The 17,029-nt window shown below is 46.7% G+C and overlaps 1 protein-coding gene across 1 annotated transcript in view; it reads right to left on the bottom strand.

The window, feature by feature from the left end:
• The window catches only part of LOC122939886 (alpha-2-macroglobulin-like), a 277,231-nt gene that overhangs the window by 210,398 nt on the left and 49,804 nt on the right, over positions 1 to 17,029 (bottom strand). The window contains exons 10-12 of the mRNA XM_044296073.1: positions 15,835 to 15,944; positions 15,559 to 15,726; positions 14,518 to 14,754 (exon numbers count right to left, since the gene is read on the bottom strand). Of these exons, the coding sequence (XP_044152008.1) occupies positions 14,518 to 14,754; positions 15,559 to 15,726; positions 15,835 to 15,944 (515 nt within the window). The remainder of the gene's footprint in view (positions 1 to 14,517; positions 14,755 to 15,558; positions 15,727 to 15,834; positions 15,945 to 17,029) is intronic.

The raw sequence follows: 17,029 nt of genomic DNA, 5'->3' as shown, positions 1-17,029 counted from the left end.
TTCAAGTTCATTAATTAATATCATTCAGCAAAAACAAATTGCAAATACCCGATTCTGGGCCACTGCATCATACTTTAAGGTATCTAGTGTACAGCTAACTACCATTACTACTGCATGTATACTGCTTTCTACCATACTAATGTACTGTACTGCTCTCTGCCCATACTAGATGCACGGTACTGCCTTTTAACTGTATTGCATGTACTGCACTGCTCTGTACCTGTAATACATGTACTGTACTGCGCTCTATTTGCACCACATGTCTCTACCTGTACTACATGTATTGTAGTTAGCTTTATCTGCCCTACATGTACTGTACTGCACTCTACTAGTACTATATGTACTGTGATGCTCTGTACCTGTACTGTATGTATTCTAATGCACAAATCCATAAATGATCCGCAGCAATCCTTATAGTTTCTAAGCACCAAGGTTGTTTACCCGCCAAAAAGCATCATAACAGAGCGATGTTTCGACTCTAGTGAGTCTTTTTCAAGGCCTGTCGGCATTCATCATTAAGTGTTCGTGCCTGGCAAGACCACTTACTGTTATCTCACATATATATTCTTATTATAATAGCCAAATTTACCACCCTAACTCCTCCCACAGTTTTTACAATACATAGACAGTAGGGATGAGCGAACTCGAACTGTATAGTTCGGGTTCGTACCGAATTTTGGGGTGTCCGTGACACGGACCCGAACCCGGACATTTTCGTAAAAGTCTGGGTTCGGGTTCGGTGTTCGTCGCTTTCTTCGCGCTTTTGTGACGCTTTCTTGGCGCTTTTTGAAAGGCTGCAAAGCAGCCAATCAACAAGCGTCATACTACTTGCCCCAAGAGGCCATCACAGCCATGCCTACTATTGGCATGGCTGTGATTGGCCAGAGCACCATGTGACCCAGCCTCTATTTAAGCTGGAGTCACATAGCGCCGCCCGTCACTCTGCTCTGATTAGCGTAGGGAGAGGTTGTGGCTGCGACAGTAGGGCGAGATTAGGCAGATTAACTCCTCCAAAGGACTTGATTAACTGATCGATCTGCAGCTGTGGATCATTGAGCTGCTGATCCTCAATTGCTCACTGTTTTTAGGCTGCACAGACCGTTTGTCAATCACATTTTTCTGGGGTGATCGGCGGCCATTTTGTGTCTTGTGGTGCGCCAGCACAAGCTGCGACCAAGTGCATTTAACCCTCAATGGTGTGGTTGTTTTTTGGCTAAAGCCTACATCAGGGTGAAGCTGTCACACCAAGTGCATTTAACCAGCAATAGTCTGTTCATTTTTTGGCCATATACAAAATCAGGGGCAAGCTGCGCCTGTCACCAAGTGCATTTAACCCTCAATGGTGTGGTTGTTTTTTGGCTAAAGCCTACATCAGGGTGAAGCTGTCACACCAAGTGCATTTAACCAGCAATAGTCTGTTCATTTTTTGGCCATATACTAAATCAGGGGCAAGCTGCGCCTGTCACCAAGTGCATTTAACCCTCAATGGTGTGGTTGTTTTTTGGCTAAAGCCTACATCAGGGTGAAGCTGTCACACCAAGTGCATTTAACCAGCAATAGTCTGTTCATTTTTTGGCCATATACTAAATCAGGGGCAAGCTGCGCCTGTCACCAAGTGCATTTAACCCTCAATGGTGTGGTTGTTTTTTGGCTAAAGCCTACATCAGGGTGAAGCTGTCACACCAAGTGCATTTAACCAGCAATAGTCTGTTCATTTTTTGGCCATATACTAAATCAGGGGCAAGCTGCGCCTGTCACCAAGTGCATTTAACCCTCAATGGTGTGGTTGTTTTTTGGCTAAAGCCTACATCAGGGTGAAGCTGTCACACCAAGTGCATTTAACCAGCAATAGTCTGTTTATTTTTTGGCCATATCCCAGTCTAATTCTGTCACTAAATCCATACCGGTCACCCAGCGCCTAAATACTAGGCCTCAAATTTATATCCAGCTAAATCTGTCCCTAGTGCTGTAGCTGGGCGAGTTATTTAGTGTCCGTTCAAGCACATTTCTTGTTCTGGGTTGAAATACAATTCCCAATTTAGCAATTTCATAATTTAGTGGTTTCTGCTATATCAGAGCTATTTGAAATCTATCCCTAAAAGGGTATATAATATTCAAGGTGCACATTGGGTCATTCAGAATAACTTCACACACACCCGCTACTGTGTATTTCCAAGTCTAATTCTGTCACTAAACCCATACCTGTCACGCAGCGCCTAAATACTAGGCCTCAAATTTATATCCAGCTAAATCTGTCCCTAGTGCTGTAGCTGGGCGAGTTATTTAGTGTCCGTTCAAGCACATTTCTTGTTCTGGGTTGAAATACAATTCCCAATTTAGCAATTTCATAATTTAGTGGTTTCTGCTATATCAGAGCTATTTGAAATCTATCCCTAAAAGGGTATATAATATTCAAGGTGCACATTGGGTCATTCAGAATAACTTCACACACACCCGCTACTGTGTATTTCCAAGTCTAATTCTGTCACTAAACCCATACCTGTCACCCAGCGCCTAAATACTAGGCCTCAAATTTATATCCCGCTAAATCTGTCCCTAGTGCTGTAGCTGGGCGAGTTATTTAGTGTCCGTTCAAGCACATTTCTTGTTCTGGGTTGAAATACAATTCCCAATTTAGCAATTTCATAATTTAGTGGTTTCTGCTATATCAGAGCTATTTGAAATCTATCCCTAAAAGGGTATATAATATTCAAGGTGCACATTGGGTCATTCAGAATAACTTCACACACACCCGCTACTGTGTATTTCCAAGTCTAATTCTGGCACTAAACCCATACCTGTCACCCAGCGCCTAAATACTAGGCCTCAAATTTATATCCCGCTAAATCTCTCGTTACCGCTGTCCTGTTGTGGCTGGGAAAGTTATTTAGTGTCCGTCAAAGCACATTTCTTGTTCTGGGTTGAAATACAATTCCCAATTTAGCAATTTCATAATTTAGTGGTTTCTGCTATATCAGAGCTATTTGAAATCTATCCCTAAAAGGGTATATAATATTCAAGGTGCACATTGGGTCATTCAGAATAACTTCACACACACCCGCTACTGTGTATTTCCAAGTCTAATTCTGGCACTAAACCCATACCTGTCACCCAGCGCCTAAATACTAGGCCTCAAATTTATATCCCGCTAAATCTGTCCTTAGTGCTGTAGCTGGGCGAGTTATTTAGTGTCCGTTCAAGCACATTTCTTGTTCTGGGTTGAAATACAATTCCCAATTTAGCAATTTCATAATTTAGTGGTTTCTGCTATATCAGAGCTATTTGAAATCTATCCCTAAAAGGGTATATAATATTCAAGGTGCACATAGGGTCATTCAGAATAACTTCACACACACGCTTCTGTGCATTTCCAAGTCTAATTCTGTCACTAAATCCATACCGGTCACCCAGCGCCTAAATACTAGGCCTCAAATTTATATCCCGCTAAATCTCTCGTTACCGCTGTCCTGTTGTAGCTGGGAAAGTTATTTAGTGTCCGTCAAAGCACATTTTTTGTTCTGGGTTGAAGTACAATTCCCAATTTAGCAATTTCATAATTTAGTGGTTTCTGCTATATCAGAGCTATTTGAAATCTATCCCTAAAAGGGTATATAATATTCAAGGTGCACATAGGGTCATTCAGAATAACTTCACACACACCCGCTACTGTGTATTTCCAAGTCTAATTCTGTCACTAAACCCATACCTGTCACCCAGCGCCTAAATACTAGGCCTCAAATTTATATCCTGCTAAATCTCTCGTTACCGCTGTCCTGTTGTAGCTGGGAAAGTTATTTAGTGTCCGTCAAAGCACATTTTTTGTTCTGGGTTGAAGTACAATTCCCAATTTAGCAATTTCATAATTTAGTGGTTCCTGCTATATCAGAGCTATTTGAAATCTATCCCAAAAGGGTATATAATATTCAAGGTGCACATAGGGTCATTCAGAATAACTTCACACACACGCTTCTGTGCATTTCCAAGTCTAATTCTGTCACTAAATCCATACCGGTCACCCAGCGCCTAAATACTAGGCCTCAAATTTATATCCCGCTAAATCTCTCGTTACCGCTGTCCTGTTGTAGCTGGGAAAGTTATTTAGTGTCCGTCAAAGCACATTTTTTGTTCTGGGTTGAAGTACAATTCCCAATTTAGCAATTTCATAATTTAGTGGTTTCTGCTATATCAGAGCTATTTGAAATCTATCCCTAAAAGGGTATATAATATTGAAGGTGCACATTGGGTCATTCAAATAACTTCACACACACCCGCTACTGTGTATTTCCAAGTCTAATTCTGTCACTAAACCCATACCTGTCACCCAGCGCCTAAATACTAGGCCTCAAATTTATATCCCGCTAAATCTCTCGTTACCGCTGTACTGTTGTTGCTGGGCAAGATATTTAGTGTCCGTCAAAGCACATTTTTTGTTCTGGGTTGAAATACAATTCCCAATTTAGCAATTTCATAATTTAGTGGTTTCTGCTATATCAGAGCTATTTGAAATCTATCCCTAAAAGGGTATATAATATTCAAGGTGCACATAGGGTCATTCAGAATAACTTCACACACACGCTTCTGTGCATTTCCAAGTCTAATTCTGTCACTAAATCCATACCGGTCACCCAGCGCCTAAATACTAGGCCTCAAATTTATATCCCGCTGAATTTGAATACAATACATTGGGCCAAATAATATATTTGTTGTTGTGGTGAACCATAACAATGAGAAAAACATCTAGTAAGGGACGCGGACGTGGACATGGTCGTGGTGGTGTTAGTGGACCCTCTGGTGCTGGGAGAGGACGTGGCCGTTCTGCCACATCCACACGTCCTAGTGTACCAACTACCTCAGGTCCCAGTAGCCGCCAGAATTTACAGCGATATATGGTGGGGCCCAATGCCGTTCTAAGGATGGTAAGGCCTGAGCAGGTACAGGCATTAGTCAATTGGGTGGCCGACAGTGGATCCAGCACGTTCACATTATCTCCCACCCAGTCTTCTGCAGAAAGCGCACAGATGGCGCCTAAAAACCAACCCCATCAGTCTGTCACATCACCCCCATGCATACCAGGGAAACTGTCTCAGCCTCAAGTTATGCAGCAGTCTCTTATGCTGTTTGAAGACTCCGCTGGCAGGGTTTCCCAAGGGCATCCACCTAGCCCTTCCCCAGCGGTGAAAGACATAGAATGCACTGACGCACAACCACTTATGTTTCCTGATGATGAGGACATGGGAATACCACCTCAGCATGTCTCTGATGATGACGAAACACAGGTGCCAACTGCTGCGTCTTTCTGCAGTGTGCAGACTGAACAGGAGGTCAGGGATCAAGACTGGGTGGAAGACGATGCAGGGGACGATGAGGTCCTAGACCCCACATGGAATGAAGGTCGTGCCACTGACTTTCACAGTTCGGAGGAAGAGGCAGTGGTGAGACCGAGCCAACAGCGTAGCAAAAGAGGGAGCAGTGGGCAAAAGCAGAACACCCGCCGCCAAGAGACTCCGCCTGCTACTGACCGCCGCCATCTGGGACCGAGCACCCCAAAGGCAGCTTCAAGGAGTTCCCTGGCATGGCACTTCTTCAAACAATGTGCTGACGACAAGACCCGAGTGGTTTGCACGCTGTGCCATCAGAGCCTGAAGCGAGGCATTAACGTTCTGAACCTGAGCACAACCTGCATGACCAGGCACCTGCATGCAAAGCATGAACTGCAGTGGAGTAAACACCTTAAAACCAAGGAAGTCACTCAGGCTCCCCCTGCTACCTCTTCTGCTGCTGCCGCCTCGGCCTATTCTGCTGCTGCCGCCTCGGCCTCTTCCTCCGCCTCTGGAGGAACGTTGGCACCTGCCGCCCAGCAAACAGGGGATGTACCACCAACACCACCACCACCCCCTCCGTCACCAAGCGTCTCAACCATGTCACACGCCAGCGTTCAGCTCTCCATCTCACAAACATTTGATAGAAAGCGTAAATTCCCACCTAGCCACCCTCGATCCCTGGCCCTGAATGCCAGCATTTCTAAACTACTGGCCTATGAAATGCTGTCATTTAGGCTGGTGGACACAGACAGCTTCAAACAGCTCATGTCGCTTGCTGTCCCACAGTATGTTGTTCCCAGCCGGCACTACTTCTCCAAGAGAGCCGTGCCTTCCCTGCACAACCAAGTATCCGATAAAATCAAGTGTGCACTGCGCAACGCCATCTGTAGCAAGGTCCACCTAACCACAGATACGTGGACCAGTAAGCACGGCCAGGGACGCTATATCTCCCTAACTGCACACTGGGTAAATGTAGTGGCAGCTGGGCCCCAGGCGGAGAGCTGTTTGGCGCACGTCCTTCCGCCGCCAAGGATCGCAGGGCAACATTCTTTGCCTCCTGTTGCCACCTCCTCCTTCTCGGCTTCCTCCTCCTCTTCTTCCACCTGCTCATCCAGTCAGCCACACACCTTCACCACCAACTTCAGCACAGCCCGGGGTAAACGTCAGCAGGCCATTCTGAAACTCATATGTTTGGGGGACAGGCCCCACACCGCACAGGAGTTGTGGCGGGGTATAGAACAACAGACCGACGAGTGGTTGCTGCCGGTGAGCCTCAAGCCCGGCCTGGTGGTGTGTGATAATGGGCGAAATCTCGTTGCAGCTCTGGGACTAGCCAATTTGACGCACATCCCTTGCTTGGCGCATGTGCTGAATTTGGTGGTGCAGAAGTTCATTCACAACTACCCCGACATGTCAGAGCTGCTGCATAAAGTGCGGGCCGTCTGTTCGCGCTTCCGGCGTTCACATCCTGCTGCTGCTCGCCTGTCTGCGCTACAGCGTAACTTCGGCCTTCCCGCTCACCGCCTCATATGCGACGTGCCCACCAGGTGGAACTCCACCTTGCACATGCTGGACAGACTGTGCGAGCAGCAGCAGGCCATAGTGGAGTTTCAGCTGCAGCACGCACGGGTCAGTCGCACTACAGAACAGCACCACTTCACCACCAATGACTGGGCCTCCATGCGAGACCTGTGTGCCCTGTTGCGCTGTTTCGAGTACTCCACCAACATGGCCAGTGGCGATGACACCGTTATCAGCGTTACAATACCACTTCTATGTCTCCTTGAGAAAACACTTAGGGCGATGATGGAAGAGGAGGTGGCCCAGGAGGAGGAGGAGGAGGAGGAGGAAGAGGGGTCATTTTTAGCACTTTCAGGCCAGTCTCTTCGAAGTGACTCAGAGGGAGGTTTTTGGCAACAGCAGAGGCCAGGTACAAATGTGGCCAGCCAGGGCCCACTACTGGAGGACGAGGAGGACGAGGATGAGGAGGAGGTGGAGGAGGATGAGGATGAAGCATGGTCACAGCGGGGTGGCACCCAACGCAGCTCGGGTCCATCACTGGTGCGTGGCTGGGGGGAAAGGCAGGACGATGACGATACGCCTCCCACAGAGGACAGCTTGTCCTTACCCCTGGGCAGCCTGGCACACATGAGCGACTACATGCTGCAGTGCCTGCGCAACGACAGCAGAGTTGCCCACATTTTAACCTGTGCGGACTACTGGGTTGCCACCCTGCTGGATCCACGCTACAAAGACAATGTGCCCACCTTACTTCCTGCACTGGAGCGTGATAGGAAGATGCGCGAGTACAAGCGCACGTTGGTAGACGCGCTACTGAGAGCATTCCCAAATGTCACAGGGGAACAAGTGGAAGCCCAAGGCCAAGGCAGAGGAGGAGCAAGAGGTCGCCAAGGCAGCTGTGTCACGGCCAGCTCCTCTGAGGGCAGGGTTAGCATGGCAGAGATGTGGAAAACTTTTGTCAACACGCCACAGCTAACTGCACCACCACCTGATACGCAACGTGTTAGCAGGAGGCAACATTTCACTAACATGGTGGAACAGTACGTGTGCACACCCCTCCACGTACTGACTGATGGTTCGGCCCCATTCAACTTCTGGGTCTCTAAATTGTCCACGTGGCCAGAGCTAGCCTTTTATGCCTTGGAGGTGCTGGCCTGCCCGGCAGCCAGCGTTTTGTCTGAACGTGTATTCAGCACGGCAGGGGGCGTCATTACAGACAAACGCAGCCGCCTGTCTACAGCCAATGTGGACAAGCTGACGTTCATAAAAATGAACCAGGCATGGATCCCACAGGACCTGTCCGTCCCTTGTCCAGATTAGACATTAACTACCTCCCCATAACCATATATTATTGGACTCCAGGGCACTTCCTCATTCAATCCTATTTTTATTTTCATTTTACCATTATATTGCGATGCTACCCAAAGTTGAATGAACCTCTCCTCTGCCTGTGTGCTAGGCCTAAATATATGCCAATGGACTGTTGCAGTGGTGGGTGACGTGAAGCCTGATTCTCTGCTATGACATGCAGACTAATTCTCTGCTGACATGAAGACAGATTCTCTGTTACGGGACCTCTCTCCTCTGCCTGTGTGTGCTGGGCCTAAATATATGCCAATGGACTGTTGCAGTGGTGGGTGACGTGAAGCCTCATTCTCTGCTATGACATGCAGACTAATTCTCTGCTGACATGAAGACAGATTCTCTGTTACGGGACCTCTCTCCTCTGCCTGTGTGTGTGCTGGGCCTAAATATATGCCAATGGACTGTTGCAGTGGTGGCTGACGTGAAGCCTCATTCTCTGCTATGACATGCAGACTAATTCTCTGCTGACATGAAGACAGATTCTCTGTTACGGGACCTCTCTCCTCTGCCTGGGTGCTGGGCCTGAATATATGCCAATGGACTGTTGCAGTGGTGGGTGACGTGAAGCCTGATTCTCTGCTATGACATGCAGACTAATTCTCTGCTGACATGAAGACAGATTCTCTGTTACGGGACCTCCCTCCTCTGCCTGGGTGCTGGGCCTAAATATATGCCAATGGACTGTTGCAGTGGTGGCTGACGTGAAGCCTCATTCTCTGCTATGACATGCAGACTGATTCTCTGCTGACATGAAGCCAGATCGTCTGTTACGGGACCTCTCTGCTCTGCCTGTGTGCTAGGCCTAAATATATGCCAATGGACTGTTGCAGTGGTGGGTGACGTGAAGCCTGATTCTCTGCTATGACATGCAGACTGATTCTCTGCTGACATGAAGCCAGATTCTCTGTTACGGGACCTCTCTCCTCTGCCTGTGTGTGTGCTGGGCCTAAATATATGCCAATGGACTGTTGCAGTGGTGGCTGACGTGAAGCCTCATTCTCTGCTATGACATGCAGACTAATTCTCTGCTGACATGAAGACAGATTCTCTGTTACGGGACCTCCCTCCTCTGCCTGGGTGCTGGGCCTAAATATATGCCAATGGACTGTTGCAGTGGTGGGTGACGTGAAGCCTGATTCTCTGCTATGATATGAAGACTGATTCTCTGCTGACATGAAGCCAGATTGTCTGTTACGGGACCTTCTCCTCTGCCTGGGTTCTGGGCCTAAATTTATGAAAATTGACTCTTACAGTGGTGGGTGACGTGAAGCCTGATTCTCTGCTATGATATGAAGACTGATTCTCTGCTGACATGAAGCCAGATTCTCTGTTACGGGACCTCCCTCCTCTGCCTGGGTGCTGGGCCTAAATATATGCCAATGGACTGTTGCAGTGGTGGGTGACGTGAAGCCTGATTCTCTGCTATGACATGCAGACTAATTCTCTGCTGACATGAAGACAGATTCTCTGTTACGGGACCTCTCTCCTCTGCCTGTGTGTGTGCTGGGCCTAAATATATGCCAATGGACTGTTGCAGTGGTGGCTGACGTGAAGCCTCATTCTCTGCTATGACATGCAGACTAATTCTCTGCTGACATGAAGACAGATTCTCTGTTACGGGACCTCTCTCCTCTGCCTGTGTGTGCTGGGCCTAAATATATGCCAATGGACTGTTGCAGTGGTGGCTGACGTGAAGCCTCATTCTCTGCTATGACATGCAGACTAATTCTCTGCTGACATGAAGACAGATTCTCTGTTACGGGACCTCCTCCTCTGCCTGGGTGCTGGGCCTAAATATATGCCAATGGACTGTTGCAGTGGTGGCTGACGTGAAGCCTCATTCTCTGCTATGACATGCAGACTGATTCTCTGCTGACATGAAGCCAGATCGTCTGTTACGGGACCTCTCTGCCTCTGCCTGTGTGCTAGGCCTAAATATATGCCAATGGACTGTTGCAGTGGTGGCTGACGTGAAGCCTCATTCTCTGCTATGACATGCAGACTAATTCTCTGCTGACATGAAGACAGATTCTCTGTTACGGGACCTCTCTCCTCTGCCTGGGTGCTGGGCCTAAATATATGCCAATGGACTGTTGCAGTGGTGGCTGACGTGAAGCCTCATTCTCTGCTATGACATGCAGACTGATTCTCTGCTGACATGAAGCCAGATTCGTCTGTTACGGGACCTCTCTGCTCTGCCTGTGTGCTAGGCCTAAATATATGCCAATGGACTGTTGCAGTGGTGGGTGACGTGAAGCCTCATTCTCTGCTATGACATGCAGACTGATTCTCTGCTGACATGAAGCCAGATTCTCTGTTACGGGACCTCTCTCCTCTGCCTGTGTGTGCTGGGCCTAAATATATGCCAATGGACTGTTGCAGTGGTGGCTGACGTGAAGCCTCATTCTCTGCTATGACATGCAGACTAATTCTCTGCTGACATGAAGACAGATTCTCTGTTACGGGACCTCTCTCCTCTGCCTGGGTGCTGGGCCTAAATATATGCCAATGGACTGTTGCAGTGGTGGCTGACGTGAAGCCTCATTCTCTGCTATGACATGCAGACTGATTCTCTGCTGACATGAAGCCAGATTGTCTGTTACGGGACCTCTCTCCTCTGCCTGTGTGTGCTGGGCCTAAATATATGCCAATGGACTGTTGCAGTGGTGGCTGACGTGAAGCCTCATTCTCTGCTATGACATGCAGACTGATTCTCTGCTGACATGAAGCCAGATTCTCTGTTACGGGACCTCTCTCCTCTGCCTGGGTGCTGGGCCTAAATATATGCCAATGGACTGTTGCAGTGGTGGCTGACGTGAAGCCTCATTCTCTGCTATGACATGCAGACTAATTCTCTGCTGACATGAAGACAGATTCTCTGTTACGGGACCTCTCTCCTCTGCCTGTGTGTGCTGGGCCTAAATATATGCCAATGGACTGTTGCAGTGGTGGCTGACGTGAAGCCTCATTCTCTGCTATGACATGCAGACTAATTCTCTGCTGACATGAAGACAGATTCTCTGTTACGGGACCTCTCTCCTCTGCCTGTGTGTGTGCTGGGCCTAAATATATGCCAATGGACTGTTGCAGTGGTGGCTGACGTGAAGCCTCATTCTCTGCTATGACATGCAGACTAATTCTCTGCTGACATGAAGACAGATTCTCTGTTACGGGACCTCCCTCCTCTGCCTGGGTGCTGGGCCTAAATATATGCCAATGGACTGTTGCAGTGGTGGCTGACGTGAAGCCTCATTCTCTGCTATGACATGCAGACTGATTCTCTGCTGACATGAAGCCAGATCGTCTGTTACGGGACCTCTCTCCTCTGCCTGTGTGCTAGGCCTAAATATATGCCAATGGACTGTTGCAGTGGTGGGTGACGTGAAGCCTCATTCTCTGCTATGACATGCAGACTGATTCTCTGCTGACATGAAGACAGATTCTCTGTTACGGGACCTCTCTCCTCTGCCTGGGTGCTGGGCCTAAATATATGCCAATGGACTGTTGCAGTGGTGGCTGACGTGAAGCCTCATTCTCTGCTATGACATGCAGACTAATTCTCTGCTGACATGAAGACAGATTCTCTGTTACGGGACCTCTCTCCTCTGCCTGGGTGCTGGGCCTAAATATATGCCAATGGACTGTTGCAGTGGTGGGTGACGTGAAGCCTCATTCTCTGCTATGACATGCAGACTGATTCTCTGCTGACATGAAGCCAGATTGTCTGTTACGGGACCTCTCTCCTCTGCCTGGTGTGCTGGGCCTAAATATATGCCAATGGACTGTTGCAGTGGTGGGTGACGTGAAGCCTCATTCTCTGCTATGACATGCAGACTGATTCTCTGCTGACATGAAGCCAGATTCTCTGTTACGGGACCTCTCTCCTCTGCCTGTGGTGCTGGGCCTAAATATATGCCAATGGACTGTTGCAGTGGTGGCTGACGTGAAGCCTCATTCTCTGCTATGACATGCAGACTAATTCTCTGCTGACATGAAGCCAGATTCTCTGTTACGGGACCTCTCTCCTCTGCCTGTGTGTGCTGGGCCTAAATATATGCCAATGGACTGTTGCAGTGGTGGCTGACGTGAAGCCTCATTCTCTGCTATGACATGCAGACTAATTCTCTGCTGACATGAAGACAGATTCTCTGTTACGGGACCTCTCTCCTCTGCCTGTGGTGCTGGGCCTAAATATATGCCAATGGACTGTTGCAGTGGTGGCTGACGTGAAGCCTCATTCTCTGCTATGACATGCAGACTGATTCTCTGCTGACATGAAGCCAGATTCGTCTGTTACGGGACCTCTCTGCCTCTGCCTGTGTGCTAGGCCTAAATATATGCCAATGGACTGTTGCAGTGGTGGGTGACGTGAAGCCTCATTCTCTGCTATGACATGCAGACTGAATTCTCTGCTGTACATGAAGACAGATTCTCTGTTACGGGACCTCCCTCCTCTGCCTGGGTGCTGGGCCTAAATATATGCCAATGGACTGTTGCAGTGGTGGCTGACGTGAAGCCTCATTCTCTGCTATGACATGCAGACTAATTCTCTGCTGACATGAAGACAGATTCTCTGTTACGGGACCTCTCTCCTCTGCCTGGGTGCCGGGGCCTAAATATCTGAGAATGGACTGTTCCAGTGGTGGGTGACGGGAAGCCAGATTCTCTGCTATGGAACCTCTCTCCAATTGATTTTGGTTAATTTTTATTTATTTAATTTTAATTTTAATTCATTTCCCTATCCACATTTGTTTGCAGGGGATTTACCTACATGTTGCTGCCTTTTGCAGCCCTCTAGCTCTTTCCTGGGCTGTTTTACAGCCTTTTTAGTGCCGAAAAGTTCGGGTCCCCATTGACTTCAATGGGGTTCGGGTTCGGGACGAAGTTCGGATCGGGTTCGGATCCCGAACCCGAACATTTCCGGGATGTTCGGCCGAACTTCTCGAACCCGAACATCCAGGTGTTCGCTCAACTCTAATAGACAGTAATATACCAAAACGTGCGGATTGTTCCTGATTGGTGTGCTATTATTTTGTGGAACAATTCGCCGAACGGTTCACAAAATATTAGCATTTTTATGGCGAAATTGGTCTCATAGGAATAAATGTCGGAATGTTCAAAACTAGAGTGTGAGCTGACAAAAGCTAGAGTGTGAGCTCAAAAATCAGGACATGATTTCTAAACTGCCACCACTCCCTAAGCCATAGTCCTGATAGTTTTCATAATATGACCATTTGCTTGCAACTCACGCCGCCCATTGACATTCATTAAAACTCCACTCTAGCCACCTCAAATTTGAAGGGCAATTTCTAAACTGCGACTGTGCCTTCATTTTTAATATTTCAGAGACATACTATGCATGGATCTTGTGATTCTCACAATATAAATCTCTTCGCTGTAGGATTTATAATTTCTAAACTACAACCATTTGAAGATGGCAACCGCCAGTGAAGTGAGGAAGTTGGAGCCGTTTGTTTTTAACCGCTCTTCTCTGGCCTTGCTGTAGAGTGAGTTGCCATAGGAACCCAGGTGTGTGAGCAGCCAGCAGAGTGACAAAAGCTAGAGTGTGAGCTGAAAAATCAGGACATGATTTCTAAACTGCCACCACTCCCTCATTTTCACCCCACCTACACAAATCGGCTGCTAATGTTTTTATAAATGTATGTTTTAATGTAACTGTGAAGCACTTTGGGCAACAACATTGCAATTAAATGTGCTATATAAATAAATAAAAGTTAATATGCATTTCTCACTCTATCAAGCTTGCCATGTGCACTTTTTAAATTTCATCAATCAATTGGTTAGTGTAATGTTTACTATCTTTACTCACTCCAAACACTCCACACAGTTACTCTGCCCAGTCCAACCTTTCCACAGTTACTCCAGCCACTCTAACCACACAACAGTTACTCAAGCCACTTCACGCAGTTACTCCGCCCACTCCAGTTGTAGACTACTGGTGGAGGCAGGAACACTTCACACAATTTCCCCATAAATAGTAGCTTTTCTAGTTATTTATGTCAGAATATGTACTGCCATAGATTTTAGTCTGGCGCATGGACTGCTGGAAAGGCATTTAATAAATGATGAGGCCTGCTCCACGTCAAACATTAAATGCTTCCTCCAGCAATGCAGGTCCTATCACGCCGGTCTTAATAAATCAGAGCCTTAGTCTTTGGATTCAAAGAGTTATGTCCCATGTTATATTTTCTAGCTAATATGGTTGTTCCATTAAATCCTGATGCAGCTGGTATGGTAAAAATAATGCAAACATTTATTACTGAAATGCCCATCTTTCCTTGGTACTCACCAGATAATGTAAATGAAGATGGGTGACTCCTTCCTGTAGTTGTTTTTGTTTGATGATATAATCCACCTTCACTTCTTGCTGCCCATCACATGGGAGGATAGCACCCGGAGGATGGATCTTAATAAAGCTGCTAATATGAGATCTAAAAGGTGATAATTTCAGGTTTGCAAACACATTGCTGGGAACTTTAGAGTAAGACCGATCAGGAGGTGTGTTATCGGTTTGGTTTACAGTTGCCTGGAAGAAAAGTAATAAAACTGTTAGATCTCTAGACATTCCTTCAGATCCAGCTCTAAGTTTCCTTAAGAAACACAGTTTGCCTTATCATATTTCTCTGGCTTGGCTTATCATCTATATTTTTACCAGTTAAAAGCAGATTCTTAAAAATATTATTTTACATTTTTTCTTTTCATTATTCAATTATTACATTTTTCTGATTATTAATTCTATTCCCTGCACATGTTTGGGGGCAGCTACTTTACCTAAACTCTACCTGTTCTAACAGGAGCAGTTCAGAGATTTGTTTTACTGCAGCTTCATGGACATGACTTCTATAGGTGGGGATGGCGGGCATGCTTTGTGGCTTGTGCAGAGGCCATTATGCAGGGAGGGGAGGAGGTAAGCCAAGACCTTGACCTGTTCTAAATGGTGAATCCTGTGTTATCTGCCTTCACCTTTATAATTGTAACATTTCAAAATAATAAATAAATCTGCCTGTGATGATAATGAAGTGACTGCTGAGAAGTGATCTCTACATAATGTGTCTGCATATTATTATACATATTATTGAGGCTTTGTGGCCAATTTCAGGATTTTATTTTACAAAATATAGATGAAAACATGGAAAACAGGGAATGAATAGTATTAAATAAAACAAAGCAAGGAGGGAGTAGCATTTTCTGTTCTCATGATGTAGCTGCTTTCATTGTCAGTTTTCGTTAATGTAGAGACTTGTATTTACTTGATGGGTCACTGGTAGATGGATATTTACTTTATTGCTTAAGTAAGGAAATAGAAATAAATGAAACAACTGGTACATACTGTGCAGTATACTGTGCCCTTCCAGCCAATAGTATCGTCTATATTGAAAGAAGCTATTCCATCCGGGCCTGTCACCAGGGTTTTCACTATTGTGTCACGTTTAGAGTTATAAGTGAGGAGGACTTGTTTTCCTGGGATGACGGTGTCACTGGCATCCGATACTTTAACCTATATATTGAATGATAGAGGTGGTAAGCAGCAAATTTTCACAACATTGATAGTGGACGATGTGCTGATGAGATCACTTGAGTAAAGATGTGATGTAGTGTAAGTCACCTGGATTCTCATTGGGATTCCTCGCTTGTAAGTGGTGTCGGAGCCAAAAATATTGACTTTAATATTTTCATCTAAGATACTGGTGTCAGTTGTTGTCGATAACTCAATTCCTATATGAAGAAGGAACATTCATTAGTTATAACAAAAAAACAGGCAGAAGACTTCTCAAGATGTTTACAATGGCAAGATGGACCATAGAGCAAGCAAAATGTTAATTGCAATCAAACCATCATTTTAAAGGGCTTAAAAAAAATACAAAAAAAGGGCTTCAAAGCTACGGCTTTTAACTATTATAAAATGGGGTTCCATCCTCATCTCCTGGTCTAGCATAACCAGCTTGGCCATGAATCACATTATTGGCAATTTATTTGAGTGGACTACAGCAGTGGTCCCCAACCTTTTTTGCACCAAGGACCAGTTTCATGCAAGACAATTTTCCCAGGGACCGGGTGGGTGGGGGGGTTCTGGGCTGGGACTTAGGTGGTGGGCGGGTCTTAGGGGGGCGCTGGTCGGCGCTGACTGATTCACGTGCATAACAAAACACAAGGTGCAAAATTAAATAATTAACACTATATAACAATTACATCTATTACATTGATATCTCCCTGCCTTTATTTCAGGCTGACATGGTAACTATACCTGAATTGGCTGCAGAAAACTGACTAGGGTCTAGTGGCCACTGGACTTTGCTGCACTGGACTCTGCTGCACTGGACTCTGCTGCACTGGACTCTGCTGCACTGGACTCTGCTGCACTGGACTCTGCTGCACTGGACTCTGCTGCACTGGACTCTGCTGCACTGGACTCTACTGCACTGCTGATATTTTCAAGGTGACATGGAAGAGGAACTGCAGGTCATTCTCCCGCTCACTCCCTCAGATACTAGCTGAAACTGGATGCCGACAACCCCCCTCCCCCCTCGGGCCGTCATGTTTATTTCCATTGGTGGGGCAGTGGGACCTAACCAGTCCCTCCTGCACAAGACCTTTTCAGCATTTTCATTGGTGGGGCAGTGGGACCTAAGCAATCCCTGCCTCACTAGCCCTTTTAAGCATTTTCATTGGTGGCAGTGGCTGGCCGGCATCACAGTTGGAAGGAGGGAATGCTCTCCTTCCTTCCCACTGTACAGCCACGCGCTGTGTGTGATGTGTGCGTTGGGCATGCATGCGCCTGGCATCTCCTCTCCTTTGTATTG

Source organism: Bufo gargarizans, chromosome 6 (genome assembly GCF_014858855.1).
Source record: "Bufo gargarizans isolate SCDJY-AF-19 chromosome 6, ASM1485885v1, whole genome shotgun sequence".
Lineage (NCBI taxonomy): Eukaryota > Metazoa > Chordata > Amphibia > Anura > Bufonidae > Bufo > Bufo gargarizans.
The sequence above is the reverse complement of the archived record's forward strand: the minus strand, read 5'-3'. Positions and strand labels throughout refer to the sequence as shown.